The 26,795-nt window shown below is 39.6% G+C and overlaps 1 protein-coding gene across 1 annotated transcript in view; it reads left to right on the top strand.

The window, feature by feature from the left end:
- The window catches only part of LOC148013847 (uncharacterized protein At4g37920-like), an 87,620-nt gene extending 83,719 nt beyond the window's left edge, over positions 1-3,901 (top strand). Inside the window, exons 3-5 of the mRNA XM_087666939.1 lie at positions 2,325-2,569; positions 2,998-3,185; positions 3,287-3,901. Of these exons, the coding sequence (XP_087523065.1) occupies positions 2,325-2,569; positions 2,998-3,185; positions 3,287-3,446 (593 nt within the window). The 3' untranslated portion in view covers positions 3,447-3,901. The remainder of the gene's footprint in view (positions 1-2,324; positions 2,570-2,997; positions 3,186-3,286) is intronic.
- The last annotated feature ends 22,894 nt before the right edge of the window (positions 3,902-26,795 follow it).

Below are 26,795 nucleotides of genomic sequence, written 5' to 3'. Positions count from 1 at the left end.
AACAACCAAAGACTCCCAGCTATTAGGCAAAGTCATCAACAGGAAAATAGCCTTCAACTTATCATTGAAGGTCTGCAAACCAGAGTTGTGTAACTAGCTCAAAATCCCTGTGAAAGCACTCATGCTCCAATGCAGCCTTAGACTCATCCAACTCCGTGTTTACAAGCTTGCGCATAAGGTGAACTTGATTTACTAGAGTTGTATTTTCATAAGTGCCATCAACTTTTTCCATATTGCATAAGCTATGACGCTTAATGTCTGTAAGTACATCATAAGATACAACCATTTTAATGTATGTAATGGCCTTCTTGTTGAGTCTAGCCCAATCCTCATCTGTCATAGCTGCAGGCTTGACTTCCAAAAGAGCATTGTCACAATCTTTTAGAAACAAAATGCTTTGCATTCTGTTCTTCCACAAGTCAAAACCAGTGCCATCAAATCTCTTGATTTCAAGAAGGGATTTAATGTCATTGTTGCTTGAAGCATTTGCAGCCATTTTTCAGCAATATACCCAAGGAAAATACTGCAATTTATAACAGCAAACAATGAGCTGAATATTTGGTCAATATCAACCCAAATTTTCAGATAATGAGTGTAAGGTTTAGTCCAAGTACATGTACAGCAGTGGGACTGATGACATTCAGTAGTATAACTGAAAATTTTAGGATACACTCAAAGCATACATGACTGCCAAGTGACTCCCACTTCAGTAGTATCACCAAAAGTACATTTGCAATAATCCCAGATCTGCAAATGATCACTAAGACTGCTGCGAAATGACTGTTCAGCAGTACATCAACTAAATGGAAGCTGCCAAACGTATGTACTGCTGCGTGTGTGACCAAGTACTTTTGATACACAAAAGAAGCCAAGATTCTCTGTAATTTGCTCTGCAATTTCTTCAATGTTTCATAAGTGGGAATGAATCTCACTGCTTATAGCACCAAGATTGCATCAACAGTGTTTCCAATGTACATTTTAGACATCATTTTTGCCAAAATTCTAAAATTTCAGCAAAAGCCCCCAAGATTTTACTGACAAATCTGAACTGATTGCATCAGTACATCATCCTGAGCATCAAGTGTGGTCAAATGTTGCAGAAATTTCTCAAATTCTACCAAAGCCCCAAATTTTGGGGTCCAGGAGTGCACAAATTTCTAAGAAATTGGCTTAGTCAAGCAAAAATTTCACTTGCATATGAAAATTCCCAAAATCTCCGAGACCCCTGCACTCAATGTCTGCAATTTGTGGATCAAGAATCACTGAAATATGTGTCAAGCACCAAATCTGGGAAAAGCCCCAAATTTTTATGGAGCAAATTGGCACAGATTTATGCATTGTGCTTGCTCGCATGAACACCCACACGAGGGGAAATAAATCGGACTGAAAATTTTCTGATTTTAAGAAAAATGTATTGGGACCGTTGACCTATCCGTTGTCCGTGCAGTCACGTCGCGTGACGGCCTGTCAACTCGTGCAGCCCCCTGTCGCCCATCATGCAGCAGTCCCGTCGCCTGGCCCCTCGTGAAGTCTCCAGTCCCGTCGCGCAGCAGTCACAGTCGCCTGGCCAGTTACTCCTGGCACCCCTCACGCTGGTCCCCATCGTCTGTTTGCTCCCTCGTGTGCTGTCGACTGGTTGCCCGCTCTTCAACAGCCTGCCAGACTGTTACGCCTGGTCACAATGGTGAGGACTGCACTGTCAACTGGCGTGAGCCATCAGCTTTGATACCAGTTTGTTGCACTGAGTGCTGACTAGAATGCAAGCTCAGAGTGAGCAGAGATAGAGCAGAGAGCTTAGAGAATCGTGCTGACCAGAATGCGAGCTCGGGTTGAGCCATCAGCTTTGATACCAGTTTGTTGCACTGAGTGCTGACCAGAATGCGAGCTCGGAGTGAGCAGAGATAGAGCAGAGAGCTTAGAGAATCGTGTTAGAGTGTACCAGTGTGTTGCATGGTACACAAAGAATAAAAATGTATTTATATGTTAGGGTACACAAGTAAAGGGTGTGTTCACACCCGTAAGTTTATACACGCGTGAGTTTACACCTGAAGGGGCTTTACACCCAACACTGCTGAACTATCTGCAAGTTGTGTGTGCAACAGATCATCTTTGACAATCCCAACCCTTAGATGTTTGCCTTGTTGTGAATGTAAATGCTCATAGCTTCTGCTACTGTATTGTATTGTTGAATGGAGGTTTGCTTATGTACACATTTTTGTATAACATATCGGCCATTTGCACATCTGTTACACTGGTTTTTTTGCTCCAATGGGAGGAATCTTACTCTGTTACAAGTACATGATGTTTTGTCTTATCTGTTGCAGGCCTTGCTCGGATTGCCACAAAGTGCCTAGCTGCTGTTGAAGCTCATGACCGGGCTGCAGAGGATGATGTGGCCAATGCTATTGCCCAGAAGAAGTTTGAAGATATTTTGGAGTCTTCATCCCTGGATGAAGCAAGTAGCAAGATTGAGTTACTCGCGAAGAAGAAACAGCTGGATTCCCCATTGACACTACTCATCACCAAGGCATGGGCAGCTGCCAAAGAATCAGACAAGATGAATCCTGAGGTTTGCAAAGCTTCTGTATTCCATCAAATAAGTGATTGTGATACGCTTGTTTTCGTAAAAAACTGGCGATCGTTTGAAAGCTACATTTGGCTCTATGCAAACTGAAATACTCTACTCAACTTAGTTATTCGTGAATGTATGCAAGCGCGCAAGTTGGCAAGCTGACACATAAATGCTTTACTCGTCACACTGTTCATTGGCATGGCCTGGTTTTACTTTTGCTAATGTTTTCCACTTTCCTGACTGCCTGCTTGTCGTGAAACAAACAAGACTAGTTTGCAACATCTGAAGTTGGTAATATCTCTTGAACGATTAGACATCTGCTGACACCTGAATGTAGCGCTTGCCATATCCCTGGTTGAACTTCAGAATTGTAGCAGTGACATGCTTTGTGAGGTATATTTCTTTGATCAGGTGTCTCTTTGCAGATTAGGGAGTTAATGCACCACCTTTATATGGTAGCTCGGGCGAACCTGCACAGAATGATACCAAAAGAGGTTCAGATTATAAAACATCTACTTTCCATTGAAGACCCATCACGCCGGTTTGCAGCATTGACTGATTCATTTTGTCCTGGAGATGATAATGATAAAAAAAATATGGATAACTTGTACACGTAAGTCCTAGTCATTTGGATCACGTGTATTTACTGGTTCTTGTCATAACTTTCTCTGCTATTAGCATGTGGCCTCAAATTATTCGCCCTTTCTTGCCCAGGAAACCTGAGAAATTACATAAATGGGTCAAGCTTGTGTTAGATGCTTATCATTTCAACAAGCAGAACACCCTCATTGAGTCGGCTCGACATCTGACGACGCCAATGACCATCCGTCGTCTACAGCTCCTTAAAGAGACTTTAGAAGAGCAGTTTTTGTAATTAATGATGCGTTTTTTGCTCTCAGGGATTTACTTACAGCTTCTTATATTCAAGATTTGTCACATTTCCAACAAATTTTGCGAATTAAGTTATCAATGTAGTCCCGGCTAGCACTCCAGCAAATGAATGTCTGGAGAACAGCTTCATGCACAGCGGCGTTGTTACACAATAAAAGTGTCTGTGGTTACTTGGGCATTTTTCTTGGTATGCTGGTTGGTTAGTCCTCAACATTTTGAAAATTGAGTGATCCTTCTTTTTACACAAGAACATGTTATTATGATGTGTGGTTATGATTTGGCTCACTTTATGATAAATAATTTGAGGTTCGAGTGGTTTCAATGTTTGCACTTACATGTGCATAATTAAATACAGCTCAATGACATTGAAGGTTATGAATTATGGACTCCAGTAACACTATGGGAGCATTGGTGCATCTAAATATGCTTTGAAATACGATTGGCATGAAAGTTTGGACTAAAGAAGTGAGGGATCATCGAGCGCACAAAAGATATTTGTGGTCATTGGTCATTTATCATGTGTTGGCTTCTTTCATGAGCTAATCATTTTTTTAAAAATGCTCCTCTTTCCTAGCTTTTCTCTCTCTCGATAGGCTTTGAAAAATGCTCCTTTTCATGAGTGAATCATGTGTCTTTTTAGTTACCAAGAGGGTTTATCTATAGAACTAAATTATGGCAGATGGTTTCTACATGCTTTTTAATTAGGTTTGAAGAGTCTTGATTGTGTATCTTGAGTACGAAGATGGACAATGAGGGGATTGTAGAACCAAGAAGTCCCCAAATGGTCTAAATGGTCATCTTTGGCTACTAAGTGGACTCCTATCTTAAGGGTTTTAACATGGAGGTATCATGCAAAGTTTTGGACATATATTTTGCAACTTATCAAATTTAACCAAAAAGAAAATATTTAAATGCAATAATCTTTTGGGGAAATTTTACTTTTGTACTTGACGTTCTTACTTTATTTATGAAAACATATATCCTCAGCACGTCTCCTTATGTGACAATTGATGGAGGTAGCGGTTTTCCTTTAATTTAATAGCTATCATAGGAGTGTTTATCTTTGTCATATTGAGAACCCTTTTGACTTCTTTGGAGGATGTAGTGCCATACAATCTATCAGGCCACTCCTTGCTTGGATTTTCCTTTGATGTGGCTTCGACATTAACTAAAGCACAAGGGAAGATGCATAGGGATGACAAAAAGGTTGTCATTTGCATGCATCAACCCTATGAAGCGATTGTGATAACAAGGCCTCTCTAATGCTTTGCTAATGCTTACAAGTTGAACTGGAGTTTGAATATTGAGAAGTATTTGTATGAATAGCCTTTATATTAAGCTTAAAACTTGCTTAAAATTGTGAAGGCTAGGCTTTTCATTAGTATCTATGAGGGAAGGGAGTGTGAGGCTTGGGCAACCCCATGTCTCCCCCCTTTCTCCATGGTAGCTGTACCTCATGGAGCAACCATCATTTTTGCCTCTCGGTGTGCAGGGTTCTCATTTTGAGTGAGGCAATTTGGCCCTTTGCTCCAAGTTCAAGTTGACACAACTTGTAGGAGTTGAGACTTATGAGACATGGGATTGACCCTTGTCACTATGGTCCAAGATGGTTGAAAGTGGATCCTTGTGATCTTGGAACTCTTTCGTGTTGGATCCGATGACTCAGCACCAAGTTACCCAAGTGCGAGTTAGACAGATATGTTATACATGTTGTAAACGAGCCGTGACATGGGAGAGATATTAAGAGCGGGACGGCCTATGACGTGACACGATGCGGAGGATGCATGTTGTGATGCGACGACGTCTTCTTTGCACATCTTGCGAGTTGGCTTTTGTTGCATGTTTAAGACAACGCAGTGTTGTGTGCCCGCGAACCATGTTGCTTGTGCGGGTTTCCGCGATGTGGATCCATGGGACCATGATAGCACTGTCACACTCGGTATCAGAGCTGACTACTTCGGCGGTCTATATGGGTGGAGGCAAGTTGGTCGAGTTTTCAAGTACATTGTCCAACAAGTCGAGATGTCATGTCAAGCGTGTTCAAGTGCATGTGTTGAAAAAATGAGTTATCATGTAGAATGAACAAGGGTTGGGCCTATGTGCCGCCACCCACAAGTTATGAAGAAATGTGAAGAAAATGCTATGGTTGAATAGTTTGAACTTGAATTTGTCTACCCACACTGTGAAGTGGAATGCTCATTTGTGCTAAAAATGGATCTCTTGGGGCTATGAGTAGAGGCAAACCAAGGTTGGCAGGCTCAGGTACATCAGAGAAGGTCCTTTTGCCCTTTTCTTTGGCATAGGAGGATGGTCTGCGAAGAGGATGCTATGTGAGCTAAAGTTGGAGCTTGTGGGCTCAAGTGTCTCTTTGAAGACTCGTGGGCTTGGCACGAGTATAAAGAATGTGGGTCACGAGGATATGTAGAGATGAAATGAAGACTCCCAAACCTGGTAGGTGTATAAAGAACGCGGGGATGGTTGAAATCGTAGGGTGAATCTGATGGAGCAAATGAGCGGCTAAGGGTGAATGTGTAGCCTATGAATGGAAACCCTTGTGTGTCAATATCGAAAGACTCTCAGACTTGGAAAGAGTATAAAGCTAGCGATACATGGTGAGACCACTAGTTGGAGGATGTAGAATGCAGATCATGTTGTGAGATGAAGAATGAGCCAAGATGCGAAACTTAGCGATGTATTGGAAGAATTGTGGGTGAATTAGTCAAAGCTGAAGAGAGAAGGCTTGCATGGAGTTATGCGGCTACTGAAGACTGCTTGAATGAACCTGTGGTGTTGAAGTCACACAAAGAGGAGTCGATGGGCGATGGTCTTGCAACTCCTAACCCATGGAGTATAAAGGAATCAAGCTTGTGTTGAAAAGATGGATTCGGGAAAGAGGGCACTTTGTGTTGAGGAGATGAAGAAGAAGTTGGAGTGGAAGAAGCAGAGACGAGATGGAGAGGAAAGAGCGAGAAACGATGGATGTGGGCTATGGCCCCACAGTTTTCTCTACGATGATGAAGACGAAGGAGTTGAGGAGGCGAGATGAGGTGAAGAAGACTTGTGACACAATGAGTATAAATGAATGGCCATGCTGAAAAGCGAGGTGCAAGACTCCTTGAGTCGGGAGCATAAAGGAATGACTGGGTGTGTGAAGAGAAGTGTGGAGAGAGAGAGATGTGGTGCATGACACTCATGAGTTGTGAGCCTAATGGAATGGCCATCTTGTGTGTGAAGCCCAATGAGGGCCGAAAGAGTGGAGAACTCCTAACATCGAGAGTATAAAGAATGGTGTGTAGACTCGCAGACCAGGGGCAAGTATAAAGATGTTGCGCAACCAGCCATGGCCACTGCAATGAAGCCGAGAGAGGGTCAGGGACTAGGTGGATGGAGGTCGAAGACTCCTGAACCTAGGGTGAGTATAAAGAAATCGGGTGGATGCGGATGCCATGTTGTAGTGAAGCCAAGAGAGGGCGAGGGACCGTTGGGCAGATGGTTGGATAAACTCGTGGACTTGGGGAAGGTATAAAGATATCGGGCGCTTGTCATGGCCATCGTGGTGAAGCCGAGAGAGGGCAAGGGACCAAGTGGATGGAGGCTGAAGACTCGTGGACCTAGGGCGAGGATAAAGAAATCGAGCGGATGGGGATGAGAAGGGTGGATACTCCTAGAGCCAGGAGTATAAAGATGGGCTATATGAAGAAAAGGAATGGGAACTAGGACTCGTAGTGTGTCGATGAGGATAAAGAAACTAGGGCTCGTGGTCTGCTAGTGAGTGAGACAAAGAAGCGAGCAAAATGTGTATCCAAGGATGAAGAAACATGATTGAGGCGGGGCATAGTGAGATGCTTGGGAAGACTTGTGAATAAATGAATGGCCAAGGGATGTGAAAAGAAGGGAGAGAAGTGGACCGATGAAGGCCTATGAGAAGGCTAGAAGAGTGGATGCTCGTGTACCTGGGGCAAGCTTAAAGAAACCAGGCCTCGGATTCAGCGTGACTATGTGGAAGTCAAGGTGTCTCGGACCCAAGGTAGAAACTAGGAGGGCCAACATTCTAGGACAAGAAAATCGTGAGTAGAGACATGATGACAAGTTGGGAGTGGCATTGTAAAAAGACTCACACAACAAGTAAACCATTCACATCGAATTCAACTCACGTGAGCATCAAGCCAATTCTTCATGTCAGGTCAAACTCACATCACAAGTCAGTAGGTCAAGCTCAATTGCTGGCTATATTATTACTTTTTGTATTTCTCCTTCTGTTTCCTCCCTACTTTTTTGGGATCTTGCAATGGTTATCTCAACAGTCTACTAGTGCCTGGTTGGCCTTCTGTTTCAATCGCTATGATGTAAGGGGATGCTATAGGAGCATGAAAGAGATGTCTAACCTTTCTAATATGTTGTGAATTGATAGATTTGAGTACATGTCTAGACACAATGTAGTGCAGTATGGGACCCAATGTGAAGTTGAAGGATTTCTGGCATGATGGAGATGAGGATGGAGTGTGTGACTAGTACTAGGACCCCAAGAGCACATTTTAGACTTGTCTCCTTGAAGAACAGGGGTGAAGACGCTTGTGCGGGAGAATCGAACCCCATATGAGTGGATGCATTTCTTGCGTATAGCCCTTCATGAGGCAAGGGCATTTGATCTTGGCCCTGGAGTATGAGTAGGGGATAGAGCGACTGCGGGAACCAACCAAAGCAGATTGCAATGTGCTAGAGAACACTTGCGGTTTACTGTGAAAGGCTTCTACATGAGTTCTACTACAAGAGAGCCATCCATGAGGCGATGGCATTGATCTCTCATTCCCATGGAGTCTTTGTAGTGGGATGGCTAGTCTTGCCATGAGAGGCTTGGAGCCGTTTGTGCATCCAATGCGTAGGCGGTTTGCCCCGGATTGTTGGGGGAAAAGCAACCCTTCTTGGGTATAGTGCTGTGAAGCATACGATGGGATATGGCTTAGGCCCTAGTTGAAGAAACACCAAGTCTACTTGCCTAGGAATGAAGGGGGGAGATAATTTTGATTCAAGTTCAGAAAACAACTCAAGGGTGTAAGTGGTAGTTGTCTTTCACTTGGAAATTGGACCAGGTGGCAGCACCTTAGCTATTTGAACAAGGAGAGAAGCATATCAGGGCAAGTGACCTGTCTTTGGTCTTCGGATCAAGGTCGAACTTGTGGATTGAGATTTGGCCATCAAGGTGAGCTCTTCCCCATGCAAGGCGATTGGGGAATCTTGCGAGGGTGTTGGGCCATATTACAAACGGTCCGAAGAAATCACTGCCTCGGCTCTAGAGCAATCTGCACCAAAGGCATCCGCATGGTTGATGAATCCTCATACTGCCCCTTTTCGAGGTGATTAACCTCGGTCTTCTTCATAGGGAACCAACTCAAATCGAATGGACTCGAATTCGATCAAGGGGGGATAGGTATGCGGGAAGGGAGTGTGAGGCTTGGGCAACCCCATGTCTCCCCCCTCCTCCATGGTGGTCGTGCCTCATGGAGCAACCATTGTTTTTGCCTCTCAACGTGTGCAGGGTTCTCATTTTGAGTGAGGCAACTAGGCCCCTTGCTCCGAGTTCAAGTCAAAACGAATTATAGGAGTTGAGACTTATGAGGAGAGGTGGGATTGACCTGCGTTGTACTCCCTCGTCCTGCGGTGTTGAGATGAGTTGGTAGCGCATTGATATCTCCACCCTTGCCCATGACATGGTCCCTTGTTGTGCCTTTGGCTTACCTTGTAAATGCATTCTTAATATGAATACGAGCTTCTACCCTAAAGATGGGCCATTCTGCAAACTTGTGAGCATTTTGTGTGCATCGTGTCACGTTCCGTGTCATGTTGAGTTGGTGTCGTGACATGTTGAGTCGGTGAAAGTGCAATGTCACGTAGTGGGTCTAGTGCTCGTTTGGAGTCCCTAGACAAGGTTAAGAGAGGGCCCCGCATGCACATCCAAGGGCCGGGGACCATCACAATATCAAACGTTCTTTCAACCTATATGGTGATTGTATTGTTGAGCTAAGCAATCAATGTAAATTCTTTCTCATATTTCGCTCTTGAGGATACCTTAGTGTTGTCCACCATACACAATGAAGTGAATGATAGAGTTAAGGTATTGTTGTGTTGTCTTTTTTAAAAAGACTTGTACATGTCTCATTGAAAGTAAGTTACAAATTGTCTTTCTTTTGTTCATTCCTTTTTTATCAAGAGGATACCTTAGTGTTGTCCACCATACATAATCAAGTGAATGATAAGAGTTATGATAATAGTTTTAAGGTATTGTTGTGTTATCCTTTTTAAAATGGTGTGTACGTGTCTCATTGAAAGTAAGTTACAAATTGTCTTTTTTTGGTTTGTAGAAGATTTTTCATACTAATGTTCATCCAAAGTGCAAGTTCGAGATTCTCATATGTCCATCATTCTCTTATCAAATATGAGTTCTTATGTGGGTGCTTTGCCATGGTCTGCTGCACATGTTATGTAGAGGTAGTGATGCTTGTAATAATGGTATACCATAAAAGGTATCTGGATTCTTGATATCACAAGCATCACTACCTCTACCATTATGGTATATCATTATAAAACATAATAATGGTATACCATAGAAGGTATCTAGAGGCAGTGGTGAGGTAATTGCAAAAGAGGACTACTTAGAAGAAGGAAGAATAAAAACTTGTAGAGTACCGAAGTAGGATGGCATGCATTGTCATGAGTGGCAAGTTTCCTACCACACAATAATACTCTTGGTAGTAAATGCAATCCATGTGAGTATGTTTCTCTTTGAAAAATAACCTACCATAAGTATACAATTTGATATTCAATGTGATTTTCTGTGATAGGCAAATGTAGTAGGTTTTCTTTTAAAAATTACATAAGGCTACAAGCTAAAGACAACTTGCTACATTCAAACATGCAAGCTAAGAACTCACTTGTTTCTAGTTTTGGTATCAACCATTCTATGATGTCCAAGAGCAAGGGGTGGAAGAGGCTTTAGAGGTTCATATCCTATAATGTTTAGGGACGTTGTGTAAAATTAAACGTAAAAGAAAACATTGTGAGCAATCAAGGACTTATTTGACCTAACTTTGTAAAGTTGTTGAGTAATGGGACCATGACATGCATTTGAAATCTTGATTATGCTCACAATAGGTTGCCAATCTTTGAGGTTTGATGGATCTATACCTATAGATACACATATAACAAAACTTTGCCAAATGCCTCAAACACATAACCCAATGTGAAGCTTGTATTAGAGAATAAGAGTTGAGATGTTGCAATGCAAGGAAATCATTTTATTGTAATATTCACAAAATTTGAGCAAATGACAAACATGCTAAAAGGGTATAAATAAAAGGTGTAACTATTCATAGTCTTAAATGATCCATGAGCCTTTTGCTTTTTGTGCCTGAATGGATGAGTCCTCGAAAACTTAATGTGCACACACGCTAGATGTCCAAGAGCACACAATTTTTTTTTTGGACAAAATATTACCAAGAAAGCCCCGATCCAAAGTCTAGCATCTGGGGCAACTTTCCTAGTACATAAAGGAAATTATGTGTGCTCTTGGGCATCTAATGGGTATCCACGTTAAGTTTCATCACATTCTGATAGGATTAGGTGTTTGTAAAATTAACCTATTCAAAATTATGGATGGATTGATAATCAGAATTGATGTTGTGACTCCTAATCTACGTACACTCTATGAAGTCATGGAGAGTAAAGTATGCAACATATGGCAATTGTGGACGTATTTTTCTTGTTAATATTGACAATCATAGAAAATACTATAATTCCGTAGCCAAAATATAGAAAGAAGACACATTTAAGTTGAGAGCGAAGATTGAAAACAAAAACTTTGTTCATATTTAGAGCTACTCCAATCAAACAAAGTCACATGTCCTATGCATGTGGAGGATACTTGTCTAGAAAGATAACATTACTAACAACATTCACTCCACTAGAATGAATGCATCCTTTAATGCTTGGAGATTCCTTTCAAGTTGAAAATCTTTAGGGGTGACACTAATGCGTTTAGCATGTATCGCTCAACATTGAGCATCAATCATCAAGTTTACCCAAAAGCCTATGTAGCCCCCTACAAAGCATGAAAACGTTTTTTGATGAAGCGATTGGGTCTACCTTGACCTTGTGATAGAAGCTACCTCCTACTTTCTATTCAATTATAGGTCTTGTACAATCTCATGAACAAGTTTTGAGAAAGTAGTTTTTGGAATGATGAGATCACAAGAGCATTGATACTTCTTGATTTCTCACAGGGCTATTGTACATACATGGCCTTCACGTGTGCTTCTTGTGGGGATGTTGAGGAGGACACCTCTTAGGGCGGCTTGAGGAAGCTAGGTTAGGTTGAGAAGGGGATATCCATTGGCAAGATGTGAAGTGCTATTGTCAAAGTAGCATCTTAGCTAGTAGATGTCCCATTGAGCTAAACATGATAGGAGGCTTGGAGAGGAAGCTTCTTTACCACTGCCTATTTCTTAGCCATCTTTTCTACATAGCAAGAGATTGGAAAGTCAATGAATAAGATAGAGGATGAAACCCTAATATTCATCCAATTTGCTCCACTTCTCCTATTAGCCATTGTATTTTGTAGATGAAGTACCAAGCTATCAATTTTCACCCTCACACATATATTTTGTCAAGTTTGTGATTCCTAGGAAAATGGGAGGTTTATTGATTAGGAGATCAATTAGGTAGATGTTAATGGAGGTAAACTAAAAAGGCATAGATAGAGACACAAAGATGTTAATGAAAATAAAGTAGAGTCTATGGAAGTAGACTAGAGAGGCACATGTAAACACATAGTGATAATAAACATATAAAGATGTTAAATAGAGATTTGATGTTTATGGAGGTAGACTAGAAAGCACATATAGATTTATAGAGATATTAATGGTATCAAGGTGCTTGATTCTATGGAGGTAGATTAGAGAGGTATAAATAAACACATAGAGAGATTAATGGAAATAGGGGTTTTGATATCTATGGAGGTAGACTAGAGAGGCAGAAACATACACACAAAGTTGTCAAAGGAAAGTAGCTAGCATAGTGGTTGAAAGTAGGATGGAAGGACACATAGAGATGTCAAGAGAAATGGAATACTTGAGTGTAAAGGGAGAGTGCATATACATGGGTAGATTGATGGTGAGTAGGAGAGGCCAAGGAAGGTTAAATAGACACAAAGAAAACCTCACAATAGAGCTATGAGAGAGTAGTCAAATGGAGAAGAAAATCATAGGTTGAAGGGATATCCCAAAGTTCTCAAATTTTGAAAAAGTTAATTTTACCTTCAAACGCATTTCTAAAGAATGAGAAATTTGACCAACATGTTTGTTTGTTGAGAAAAATTAAGAATATTTAAAAGTATCAAAATATCTTAAAATGAACTTTAATTTTTTACTTGCTTGTTTTTTCTTTAAAAATGAATTACTCCCTATCTTCTCATCATTTTGCTGAAAACCAAGCATCACATTCCTATAGTAGCTAATTTCTTTTTTAATATAAAATTTAGTTTAAAAATGACTATTGAATGAGAAGATAGAAGGAATCTTAGTAAGTCCTTTGTGGATAATATAAAAAAGGTAAAATGAGATTGCGAAAGTAGAGTGAGAGAAGGGGATTATTTTACTATTTTTCTCTCCATTTTTCCTTGTTTTAAGGAGGAGAGAGGGGGCTGAAAGGCCCATCTATGAGTTTATTTTTTCCCTAATGCACAGTTGAACTTGGAAGGCTTTACTTGTTTTAAAGCAAAAATTTCTTCTCTTGTTGGCCAAATAAAATGACTAGGGGTGGCATACCTAAAAGATTTTGATAGAGTTTACACGTGATTATTCTCACTATAAAAGCTCAAGTTTAATTGCATAAAATATGTACAATGCTCATAGCTTTGAAAATAGCTTTTTAAGACACTAGTTAAGGACTTAGTCATGGAAGTTGGTGATAGATATCTCTTTATATATAGGAGGCCTCTCATGGACTTTGAGAAGTCAAGATTACCTAAAAGAGTTTGATAGAGTTTACACATGATTATTCTCACTATAAAAGATCAAGTTTAATTGCATAAAATATGTATAATGCTCATAGCTTTGAAAATAACTTTTTAAGACACTAGTTAAGGACTTAGTCATGGAAGTTGGTGCTAGATATCTCTTTATATATAGGAGGCCTCTCATGGACTTTGAGAAGTCGATATTGATTGGACTATTTTGGCAAACCTTTAATGACATAATTGTTTCTTTTTAGTCTACCCAGATGTGTTATCCTATTAGGAGGGATGATGTGAGTTACTCAATCATAAATACTCCGATTTTGATAGACTAATTATTTATATTTATTATGGCATCAAACCTAGGTTCCTCAAATAAGAATATTTTGACAAGCTTCAAGCCTTTCATCAATCGAATATGCTTTAGATTAGTCTCAAGGTATGCTAGTCTTTTAGTATCAATGAAGCAATAGTAGATGCCATATGGATGCTAACAATTGTCCACATCATATCATAGGGGATAGTAGAGACTTTCCAAGATCTTCATAAAGTCTTCCTCCCAAGAGTAGTCCCATGAATGCAAAGTGGATGGATACATAGTATAAGAGACTAGAAAATCATGCCATGGCTTGTTTTGAATCTATATTGCAACAACGTAAGTTAATTTAAATCACAAATCTTTTTAAGACAAGATTCCTTAGAGATAAAGAAGAAAAGCCCAATCGTATTATTTTAATTTTCATATATAGGGGCTTTACTCAAAAGCCACAACATACAAGATCAGCTATAAAATTTCCTTACGAAAACACTATAATACTTAAGTGGTTCACTCATAACATCTAGGGCTAAATACTTTGCAAGGAGATTAGGAAATCCCTCCACCTAATAATCACAAGCTTAGGACCAGTTGATGCAAAAGCACCCAATACTCCATCCCCACACCCTAAATCGATTAATGCAAAAGCATCCATACTTGCTTCCCATACCCTAAACTAGGCCACCCATTAACAGAGGTCAACCTATATTCGTGGTGACTCTTGTCTAGTGAAGGTCACCACCAAGTAGTTTGTGGCAACCCATTGTCATGGGGCAACCTCTATTGCTTGGTGGTGACCCTCATTCAGTGTTTTTGTCTTGTCTCTAAGGGTCATCATTGAGCAATAGAGGCTATCCATTGTCATAAGGCAGCCGCTATCACTTGGCAGTGACCCTAGTCTAGTGTTTTTATGTGTCATCACTAATTGGTTCTAGCAAACCATCATGTTGTATTCTTGTCTTGTCTTTGAGGGTCACCACCAAGAAATAGAAGCTACCCATTTCCATGAGGCAACCTCTATTGCATGATTGTGACCCTCGTCCAGTATTCTTGTCTTTGAGGATTACCACCAAGCAGTTTATACTTTATAACTATAGTGCAACAACCTCTATTGCTTTGTCGTGTTCTCTATGATTCATTATTCATGGTGGCAAGGGGACTCTCTTGCATTGTGCACAAAAGATATCAAGCTCACCATATAGTGCTTAGCAAGATACGCAATATAGAATTTCAAATGTTGTCTGCATATTCATGTATGCTCTTCCAAAGACTAGTTCAAGAAATCTATGATTGTTGTGAGGCCATAGACATGCAATGGACTGTCTCGACAATCCTAATACTTCAAGATATTGCCAAAGAGTTACTTATTGAATTTTTTGAAAACACATATTTTTGTGTAGTCCATGCCCATAGGGCGATGGTCATGCCTACAGATTTTCACCTCTTGTGCCACTTGGAGCTTTGGTATGACAAGCTTCTGAATCTTGTGGAGATATTAGACTATTAGATGTAGGAAATTCTTGTTGTCTACCTCTTCACCAATGACAAACTAGGTCAAGATTCCCTATCTCCCATAAGAGGTATACATGCTTACAAAGAGCATGAGCAGCACCCCATAGATTGAGTCCTAAATAAAGCTTGAGCCTGAGCCACTGACCTTCATATTGGTTTGCTAGGCTATGCGCATATAGTTTTAAAACATGGATGGTGTGAACCATAAACTACTGGATTAATGCATCAATATGACATTGATTTCTATTGTTTGAGATAAAAATTCATGAGCGAGGCAAATAATTAAAAATAAAAATATAAGCACGGGACACTAATCTTTTTAGAACAGAGCACTTGACTGATAGAGAAAAAAATAAGTCTCAATTGATTACTCATAAATAGACCGAAAATGTAGTCGGTAATGGCTAATAGAAAACGGATATGATTTTTTATCATGATGGAAGGATCGACGACCATTGAAAGCCAAGAAAAGTAATCAAATTTTTACATGTTATCTTTAACTATGTTGGATCGTCCTCTAAACGCTATGAAACATTAGTAGAGTCAAGGTAAAACATCTTAGTCGCAAAGTTTAGCTTAAGGGCCAGCCATTGATTTGATATTTGATTTGATTCAAGAAGACAGATAGGAATCTGTGATTTTCGTTGAGCCCTAGCCTAAGCCCTGAATAGAACCTAATCTCCATCAACTTGAGACCGAGCTCGAGCATTTAGACTGAGCCCCAATAGACCGAGCCTGAGCCTAGGGGCCCCAATCGAGCCCCACTAGATGGAGCTCCAAATAGAGACCAAGTTCAAGTCCCTCTCTGGCCCTAGACCCAATCCTAGCAGATCGATGAGCTCTAGACCATCGAACCCTACCAGCCATAAATTGGGCCCTAGCCCTTACCCCATCCCAAATATCATCAACCGCCAATTTTGATAGAGAAGAAGAGTGCTCTTGATAGAGATCTTGACAATATCCTCTGAGTGCATGGTCGAGCTAGAAAAGATAGTACCCCCCCCCCCCCCCCAATCATTATAGCCTTGAAAGGGTAGCAATAGGTGGTAGAGCTCGACAAAGTTAACTTTAGGGTGCTTTCTCACCCTGATCAAGAGGAGTTGACTGACTCCATTATTATTTCCCTCCACCAATAAGTTCATATTATTGTTCTTTGGGCATCTTAATCATTGATCATATCAAGTATGTTGCTTTAATTGTCTTTTTTAATCACCCTTTTTTTAAATAGCTACGTGATATATTTTCTGCCATCAAACTTGCAAATTACCATATATTCTCTTGATCCACTAATGTCGAGGGGTCTACAAGATGATGCCATCTTGATCCCCAACTTTTGAGGTTACATGAGGATTAATGATCTATCAATTGTTTTCAATTCCCACTGTCAATGGTAAAATTGCTTGATCAAGAGCATTGATTATTTGTGTTTGTTGGGGGCAAAGGTGTTTGTGCCTACATCGCCCTGTGATTACTACACACACTATGATCACACACCCGTAATTTTAGTAGAGGGTGCCCATCAATGTCACTTTATTCTTTATTCTTTCAATGACTATTGAATAAGGGAAGGCCACATAGTGACTATTGGAGTTTCCAATTCTTGTGCCTCTCTCTCTTGCTCTCTTGCTCCATTCGTTATAGCTCGCATCTCTCTTGCTTCCCCTTGCTCATACTTTCACTCAAGCTCCACCCTTCAACTGATATCAGAGCCCACCATTGAAGGAGATTTATGGAGTAGTCCTTCAACCCATGACAAAGGCTTCAAGGTATGCATTGTACTCCCACTTCTTCCCCTCTTGTTTGTGTTTGTTGAGGCCTACTTCAAGGGTTTATTGAGATTTTCTAGAGCTCTCTAAGTACCACACTGAAGGTAGTGATATCAATATTAAGGGTAGCAACAAACATGCTAATTTATGCATGTGTTCTAACACTACTTCCTTGCTCTATTCCAGTACTCCTCAAGCTCCTAGGCCTCTTGGCTACTCTTAGTCATTGACTATGAACAATGCATGTCTGCTATAAATACTCTAGGGATAGCACGTATTAAGCTTCTCATTGCTTATGTGATGCCTCTAGAGCTTGACATTGATACTTGGACGCTATGGTAATGTATTGAGGTGTTCATTGGCTTCATTTGAGCTCAAATAGTTGAGATTGTGCAAGGTTTTACTACTATATTCTATTTGGGTAGCAAAATTTTAACTTGGAAGGTTATTCTTATTGAGGTTTGATGCCATTTGATATACCACTTGGATGATGTTAAGCATTGATACTTTGATTGACACATGAGTATGTAATGTTTTGATACTTGAATTTGAGCTACATTGGATCTCTTCGAGCTTTAGGTACTTGATTCAATTATGGGTTTGAAGACTCATTAGGTTTTATGCACCCAGATGTAATGGTTGATGTTTGTGTGCACTACTTAGATACATTTCACTAGAGCTTTGGACTTTTAATGTAGTTGAGCTTGGTTTAGTGAGATAGTGGGACTGTTGCCTTATGTGCATGCTCTTGGAAACTGTTGGATGTAGTTACACCTATAAGTAGGCTGGTTTGATTTACATGCTTTTGACTCTAGCACTTACCTTTGTCAATAGGATTGAATGATGCATAGATGTTTCTTGGTCATGTATTGAGCTTCATTACCCTTTGCTCAATTAGTTGTGTATTTGATCAATCTCTATACTTGATATTGAGATCTCTTACATACATTATGTCTATGCCTTTGGGATATATTGTCCCTTAAGTTGACAAACTTTAGTATCAATTGTATGCCAATTTATACTGCTAGTTTATCCCAATTGTTACTTGGATATCCTTGGTAGTGGGAGCTTCATTTTTCGTAATTAAAAAATTACCCACAATGCTCTTGGTCATACTGCAATATTTATTAGATCAATGTTGTAATTAGAGTTTTCAACATTGTCTTGGAGAGCAGACATTTTACTTTCACACTCTATTGCTTGCAACAATTGGTTGAAATTCTATACTCTAGTATTCTCTTCTATTTTTCCCTTGTTTTGGCTAACTTTTGGGGCTATTTTTAGTCATTTACAACAGCACATTCTCTTGGATTTTTCATTGGCGTGCTATCGTTATGGTTGGTTCTTTGAATGATAGTGATATTTTCAATAGTAAAAAGCTTGATGGCACAAATTTCACCTATTGAAAGACATAGCTATGTGCTATGTAAATTCACATTTATACTATTACTATCTAAAAAAGTTCATTTTAATTTTGTTACACTTGAGGATAATGCCTAACAGTTATGGGAAAAGATATACAATCTTTATTGACAACCAAAATCATGTATCATAGATGTATTGGTTGAAATAGCTTATGGACCTTCACATTAAGGAAGGGACTTCTATGTTCACTCACTTTAATGAGTTCATTTGATTTTCAACCAGTTGACTTTGTAAGGCATTGAGTTTAAAGATGATTTACCTCTTTTATTCTTTCTTGTGACACTTCCTAAGTCATGGGACACTTTCCATACAGCCATGTGTGCTAATATGCCGCCTAAGGATGGCTTGAACTCTAGCATGTTGAGGGTGCTTTACTCTCATAGAGGAGATAAACAAAAAGAATATGGATGTCTCCTATACTTCTCATGCATAATTTTAGGGGTAAATATGATGATAAGAGTGCTAATGATGACTGATGTGGTAGAGACTCGCAGAGAACTTAGTCTCGCAAGCAATCTTACAGTAAGTCATGTAGTTGTAATTCCTCTTTGACATGTCATTACTATGGAAAGAAAGATCACATTGGACTACAGTCCCATAAGATACATGATGATAAGTGCAAAGAGGAAGGTAAGGGTAAAGTGCATGAAAATTCTAATGATCACAACATTGTCCCTAAGAAGTATAGTGTAAAGATTGAAGAGATCAATGTAGTGTAGCCAAAGTTAGATGTGATGAGTGCATCTTAGCAGCTTTCTCTCTTGAAGCTTCTCAGTTGACTATCATCTATATATTCTCAGTATTATTAGCTTGATTGGGGGGACTTCATTTCATGTTACCCCACATAGGGATTTGTTTCAGTCCTATCTTACGACCATAGGTTCTATAACACTCGAAAATGACTCTGCATTGATTATTATTGGTATTGGGTACTAAGGCTGTGGTCTCTCTCAGGTAGCTCTCTTAGTTTGCATAATGTACATTATGTATGAGCTTTGACTAAAAGCCTTTTATTTAATAGCCCTTATCCTTTTTTTGTATCTGGGTCTCTTGACTATGTTTTGGCTATGGTTGACATACCACATGTATCTTTATGCCATTGTCACCTTGGATACATGTCCTTAAAGGGAATGAAAATGCTTACTCATTTGTAGTATCGTGGGTGTATAAGTTGAAGAGTTTCTCTAGACGCCCCAAGTCAATATATAAGGCCAGATTGGTTGCTAAGTATTTTAAGTAGGAGCATGGTGTTGACTTTGATGAAATCTTTTCTCATGTAGTCAATATGAGTACCCTACACTTGGTTTTGGCCTTCGTTGTGCAATTGGATTTAGACCTTTATCAAATTGTGTGAAAATGGCTTTTCTACATGGAGACTTGCATGAGAATATCTATATACATTACCCTGAGGGCTTTATAAAAAAGAGCAAGTAACACATAGTGTACAAGTTGAGAAAGAGCTTTTATGGCCTTAAGCAAGTACCTAGGGAATGGCACCATAAGCTTGATGCTTTCATGCATTCACAAGGCTACACTCATAGTGATATGGATTCATGTTTATATAGGAAGACGGCCTATAATGGTAGCCTCATTATCTTTGTACTTTATGTCAATGATATGTTGATTACTAGGAGAGATCACGATGAACTCGATGCTTTAAAGACTCAGCTCAAGAAGAGCATTGAGATAAAGGACATAGGGTAGGCCTCACATATTCTTGGTATGCGCATCACACATGATCGCTCCAAGGGACTCCTTTACCTATCATAACAGGCGTACATACAAAAGATGCTTGAGTGATTCCATATGTAGGAGGATGTTAAGCCTATTTGCTATCCTTTATCTCCCCACATGAAGATCAGTCATGTTGATTGTAGATGAACAAAATGTTGAGACGGCCAAGATCCCTTATCCATCCATAGCGGGTAGTTTGATGTATGCCACGATAGCCACTCGCCCTGACATTGCATTTGTAGTGGGAGTTATAGCACGTTATATGGCTACACTTGGCTGGCAATATTGGAACACTGTGAAGGATATCACGAGGTACCAGAAAGGCACCATAGATATGTACATTTACTATGGTGGCCAAGATATTACAATTGTGGGTTACACTACCTCTGACTATGTAGGACATGTAGATAGTAGGAAGTCCACCTCTCAGTATGTCTTCACTTTTTTTGCATATATTGTTTCTTCAAGGTACAAAAATGCAAGGCCTTGTCTACTACTGAGGTAGAGTATATTATAGCAATCGAGGCTTCTTGCAGGGAGGCCCTATGGCTAGGATATGTAGTGATAGACCTTGGTATTACTATCACTCCTACACTACATTCGAATTCTATGAGTTCTATTCAATTGGCTAAGAATCCAATCTTCAATGTGAAGATGAAGCACATTTGAGGTGCACTATTACTTCATCAGGGAGGTGACAAAGGACAAGTTTGTTGAGCTTGTCAAGATCTCGATTAATAAGGATCCTATAAATCTGCTCACTAAAAGTCTCTTAGTAGAATATTTTGTCTTCCTTAGGAAGATGATGATGACATATATTCCTCACCCTATCATACTTTATGTACATTTTTACTTTGTTCCTTTTTTCTTATTCTTTCCTTATACAATGCACATTTGTCTTTAAGTGGAAGGTTGTTGGCAACAAAGGTACCTATGCATATACCAACCTATATTTACTATATACACCATGACCACCACTTATACACACTATAGGTAGTGGGTGCCCATCAATCTCACTTTATTCTTTATTCTTTCAACAACTATTGAATAAGGGAAGGCCGCTCACACATGGTGACTATTCACGCTGTTTTTTTCACCCGAAAAAACAGGCGATGGCATCCTCCTATGCAAGCGACGATTTAGAAGAGGGTGGCCTATGGAGGCTGAAAGCAACCCCTTGAACCGATTACATCCCTGACCTTGTGTGTTTCTTCACTCCCTGTCGCCAATCTTTGCACGTCAAATGGCTGCCCGGATGGCCTGATCAAAAACCAGTATTTCTCTCTCCTCCCTGTCTCTCTCTCTCCTTAAGGGGCAATTCATGCACATGAAAAAGAAAGAAGACCGGTTGAAGGATGCTTGTCCGGCATAAACTGGATTGCTCCGAGATCAAGAGGAGACTGAGGGAAGATGTTCAGCATTGAAGATTTGCTACTGATCAGTTTGTTGGCAACCTAAAAAAATAATTCAAAAAACCTGCAACATGCAAATAAGCCGTATACGCTATTTTTACAAATGAAATTTGCTTCGTGTTGATGTTTGATGGTTGAAATGGAATTCATATGGAACAAAAATTTGTTTGGAGCTTGTTTAGAATATGATTGAGGGCTATGCATTAAAAAAATGTAGATCTATAATAATAAATAGTCATAATAATTAAATTATAGCCCGAAAAGCGTCTTTTTAGTGTAAAAATGAAGGTTTTATTGGTTTCGGGTGGGGAAAATAGATGCGCATGGGATAGAATTCTGAGACAAAACATCTTTCAACTATCATAATCAGTCACTAATCACAAATCAAAAAATAATCTGTTTTTATGTATAAATAAATAGAGAAAATAGCTAGAAATGAAAAAAATAAAATTTTCGTGTTATAAAAATCTAGAAAATTATGATTTGTGGTTGTGGTTGTATAACAAAGATGGGGCATGAAGTTTGTCTTCAGTTCTTCTTTTTTTATGTGTTATAGTTCATGTTTTTCCGTTTTATGTGAAAAATACATATAAAATAACATCCTACACCTATGCAACGCAGCATAACCTAAACGTTAGAGGGAAAGGGTGAGGTTAAGAGATTAAAAGGGCTGAGAGGGTGTGAATCTTTAAAATATTTGATTGTGCATTTCATTTAGAACTGTGATATTTCAGGTTAAGGGGCTAGTAGCACGAGGAATCGGTGCTAGTCTCTATACATCGAAGCATACGTTTAGTGAAAATCATGAAAGGGCTATTTTTTCACATCACAAAATGCTTATTTGATAAATATTGTTTGTGCACTAGGATCATATGCACTATGCATGACACATGACATGGTATCAGTCATGAATTGCATAGCAATTATCTTCCTAGGATATGACTTATACATTGAGTGGAAAGGAGCCTTTGCTATAGGGCAATTGTACGCTTTCCGTGGGTCTATTTGGTGAGGATCTATATATTCTTGGATCGTACAAAACAAGAAAAGATGGGAGTTTGTGCGTTATGTTTTATATATTAGAGCCACGCATCTTGGGGCCAATCCCCAAGGTGTAGGAGAGTCGCAGTAGTAGAGTCGCGGCAATTAGCCGAGGGGAGCTTCCTGATGTTTGTGTTACGAGGCACTATGCTTATATGTTATGGGATCTCCCTCTAAGGAGAAGGGAAGGTAAATGTTGGACTACATATCAGCTATAAATGCATAATTAAGTCTATCTAGTGTACATCGGTGTATTACAGATGCTCTTGGCCCTCGAGGCCATGTGGTGGGGTTGTCTGTTTTGTGCATGAGGTCCGGCTAGTGCCATAGCCAATGCTAGCCCACTTTAGGTCCTATCATCTTCTTTGAGGTTAGTTTGTTTTTTGAAGATGTCATCAAGAGAATTAACTTAGCATGTGTCTTTAGAGATGCACATAAGCTTATATGCTACATGGAGAACCTTGTAGTTTATTAAGATGATCTTGTAAGTACCATGACTACACAAGATTGTGCAATTTCGATAATCAAGATGTCAGTTGTGGGTGGAGAACATGGCTTAATGCATCTCTTCTCCTAAACATTATATATGAACTTCCAAGTGTGGTTCTTATCATGCAAGCTCATTTTGCAATCGAAACTCATATTTTCTAACTTTATTTTTAGCACAAAATATTGATATACAAAGGTACTCCAATTTTAAAGTCACTGCCCTTGAGTATATTGTGGAAAGAGATGAATGGGAGAGAGAATGTGTGTGTGTGTGTGTGTGTGTGTGTGTGTGTGTGTGTGTGTGTGTGTGTGTGTGTGTGTGTGTGTGTGTGTGTGTGTGTGTGTGTGTGTGTGTGTGTGTGTGTGTGTGTGTGTGTGTGTGTGTGTGTGTGTGTGTGTGTGTGTGTGTGTGCACGCACGCGTGCGCGTGCACAGAGAAGACACAAAGAAGATATAGGTATGCAACTCAAACTAATGGCTTTCTAATGCACATGCACACCATTGTTTGTTATCTCTTTATATGTAAAGCTCTTTTCTTTTCTACTCGATGAACATCAAGAAAGAGTAATTAGAGATAATCTAATGCAAGTAAATCCTTTGATAATGTGAATGGAAAGCAAAATAAACCATGCATATAATAATACACATTTTATAATCAATATAGAAAAGTAGAAAGTTGAATCTCTTCATTGTGCAAGTTCGATCCCTAATTGTCATATGTGCAAAAAGACTCTAGCTTTATAATGATCAAAAGTTCACTATTCAACCAAATATCAATATTTGGTATTGAATTTCTAAAAAACTCACTCATGTCTCAGTGGTCTAGTAGCACCAACTTTCCACAACATAGTACCATCTTGTGTACAAAATGTCATGATGAAGTTTTGAGTGGCAATTATATATTTGCACACAATAGAATCTAGTTGCACCTTGCAGGTGATTCCATCTTGTATCTTTGTGTCCCAACCTACATTCACAAACTCTAAGATACCATTTTCATCTTAGTAGTTCACTAGGAACATGGTTCTTGAGGTCTACACTTCAATGCTAGAGAAGAAGTCCTAAAAAATGGCTATAGGCATAAAATTAGATATTTTACTTTGGGTACTTGAAATATTAGACTTTAGGTATTTCTACACCTTGTGAAAATTTTTTGCTTGTGTTTTTTGCTTGTACTTGAATCTAGCAATGACCACTCTCTACTCTTGAAATCTAGGAGGGAAATGTTAGACAAGGTTCCCTATTGCTCATGGGAGAGAGGCGGTATGTAAAAATGGTCATAAAAGAATATGTCCCTCTCAACTAGTGCCACTTTGGTCCTCTTATAAAGCTCTTCACCAACAATGGAGGTGTGAATGACATCTAGACTACCACACATTCAATTAGGTTCCAATCCTCGAGGCCTACTGGATACTAAAAGATTTAAGACAAGAGGGTTTCACCATCTTTTTTTCTCCTCGATAAGAGAAAGGGTTAAAATGCAATGGTAAAATATTGCTATTGGAAAATATCAATCACTCCAATCTATCTTGTTGAAACTAACAATTAATCCACTTTACTATTGGAAAGTGACAATTACTCAAGTCATTTCAATAAAACCAACCATTTTAAAAATATCAAAATTATTTTTCAAGAAAAAGTTCATAACAGAAACCTTCTTCTCACTGGTGAAGTACACTTTCTCTACATGTTAAAAGGTTAAAAAGTGACCTCAAACTCCCACTAATGCAAATAACTTAGATAACTCTTCTATATACTCACTGAGCTCAAATAATGGCCTTAGCCTTATGGTACTCAATATTCATAGATAATAAAACAACCCTTAAAAGATTTATAATTTTTTTAGAAATCACTACAATGTTATTTAGGACTAATAGTCAATATCCTAAGCCTTATATTTTCTTTCTAATACACGAGAATCTTTTAATTTACAAGGCTTTGGTTGGCCTAAAGTGATATTCAAGCAGAATAAGGGTGGTAGGTTTACTAGACTCAATAACATGTTTGTAGGGAAAAACTCTTTTTACATCTATGATCATAATGGGATAGTCTGTTGGGGGTAAAGGCGCCTCTGCCTAGCCGCCCGTGTATTACTACACTGACAGTCACCGCTACTGCACACTGCAGGTGGCGGGCACCCATCACCGTCACTTTATTAAGGAAGGTCCGATCACACATTGTGACTGTTGGAGTTCCCATTTCTAGTCTCTCCCTTTCTTGCTCTTGCTTGGGTACCTTCAGGGCATTACATCAGAGGTATTTGATCATTTTCTTCAGGGTTTACTTTAGTTCTCAGGTCTCACAGGCTGTAAACAAGATTGGGGCAGCCACCATTGACTTGTTAGAGCTTGTTTGAGGCCTTCCTTGGCTTTAACCGGACCCCTCGGAAGCTTGGCCACCATTTTTTCCAGCCCCAGGACCAGCATTTGCAATTGGCGGAATCACGTAGCCCTTCCATATGTGTCTTCGGCATTGACAGTCACAACAGCAGCTCTCCCCCTCCATTGGCACTTGGAAAGGCTCCATTTCGGGCATATGAACATGCTTTGATGCTTGGTTTTGATGGTTGATGTGTTGGCATAGCATTTGGACTAATTTAACACTATTTTGGGACTGTCATAACAGTCCACAGGCAGTTTATGACAGTGTTACACTGACATTTGATGCTACAGCTTGTTTGGCATTGTCATTTGATGCTCGATTGGTCCCGTTTGATGCCCGAATGTTAGGGGAATGTATGCCTATTGTTTGGCAACCATTTGGAGCTGATTTTGGTGCTGAAATTCTCAGTTTTAAACAACAAATCACTGCTGTACACAATTGCATTGAAGTCATTTTAGTCATATATACTTATGCCTATGCTTTTCGGGCTATGTTTCGGGCATATATGGTGATGTATTGACACTTGGGGCTCAACAAAGAGCTTGGTTTTGATTTGGGATCATTTGTTGAGCTTGAGCTCGCTTTGCAAAGCATTTGGATGCTCCGTCTTGGATGTACTTATGGCATGTATGTTGCTTATGTCTGATCGGTCTTGACATGCTTAGCCTATGCCATTACTACATGCTAGTTACATTATTTGGAGCCTATTGCTACTGGAGCTCGGTCTTGGCTTGACCTTGGATTCTTGGAGCTTACTTGAGCTATTTATTGGCTTGCCAGAGTTGTATCTTGGGATGTACTTGACGTCTTACATGCTTATGGATGCTACATACGGATGCTCTACCGCCTACATGTTCGGGATGTACTATTGATGTATTGTCTTGGACTTATGCCATTGACACTATGTCTTGCCTTGGCTTGAGCTCTTGAGCTCATACATACGGCTTTTGTGCCAGTGGGAGCATTCTTGAATGCTTATCAGACATTGAGCAGGTGGTACTTTTATGCATTGAGCCGTTACATGCTATTGAGCAGTTATACAGACACTTGAGACTTTGGGACTTCTTACCTTTTGGGATGATACATCATATGTCTTGGTTCACTGTATGCTTATGAGCTTAGTCTCATTTTTGGATCTGTATCTTTGTGAACTGACACCTACTTGTGTCAAGTTTTGGTAGTAGCAGGAACACTTTGCCCCGTTGCCTGGGGGTGTGCCTACTCACTGGCAGATGTTTGTATGACATAC

Source organism: Lygodium microphyllum, chromosome 25 (genome assembly GCF_053477565.2).
Source record: "Lygodium microphyllum isolate KBCC chromosome 25, Lygodium_microphyllum_v1.1.10, whole genome shotgun sequence".
NCBI classification, from domain to species: Eukaryota; Viridiplantae; Streptophyta; class Polypodiopsida; order Schizaeales; family Lygodiaceae; genus Lygodium; species Lygodium microphyllum.
The sequence above is the reverse complement of the archived record's forward strand: the minus strand, read 5'-3'. Positions and strand labels throughout refer to the sequence as shown.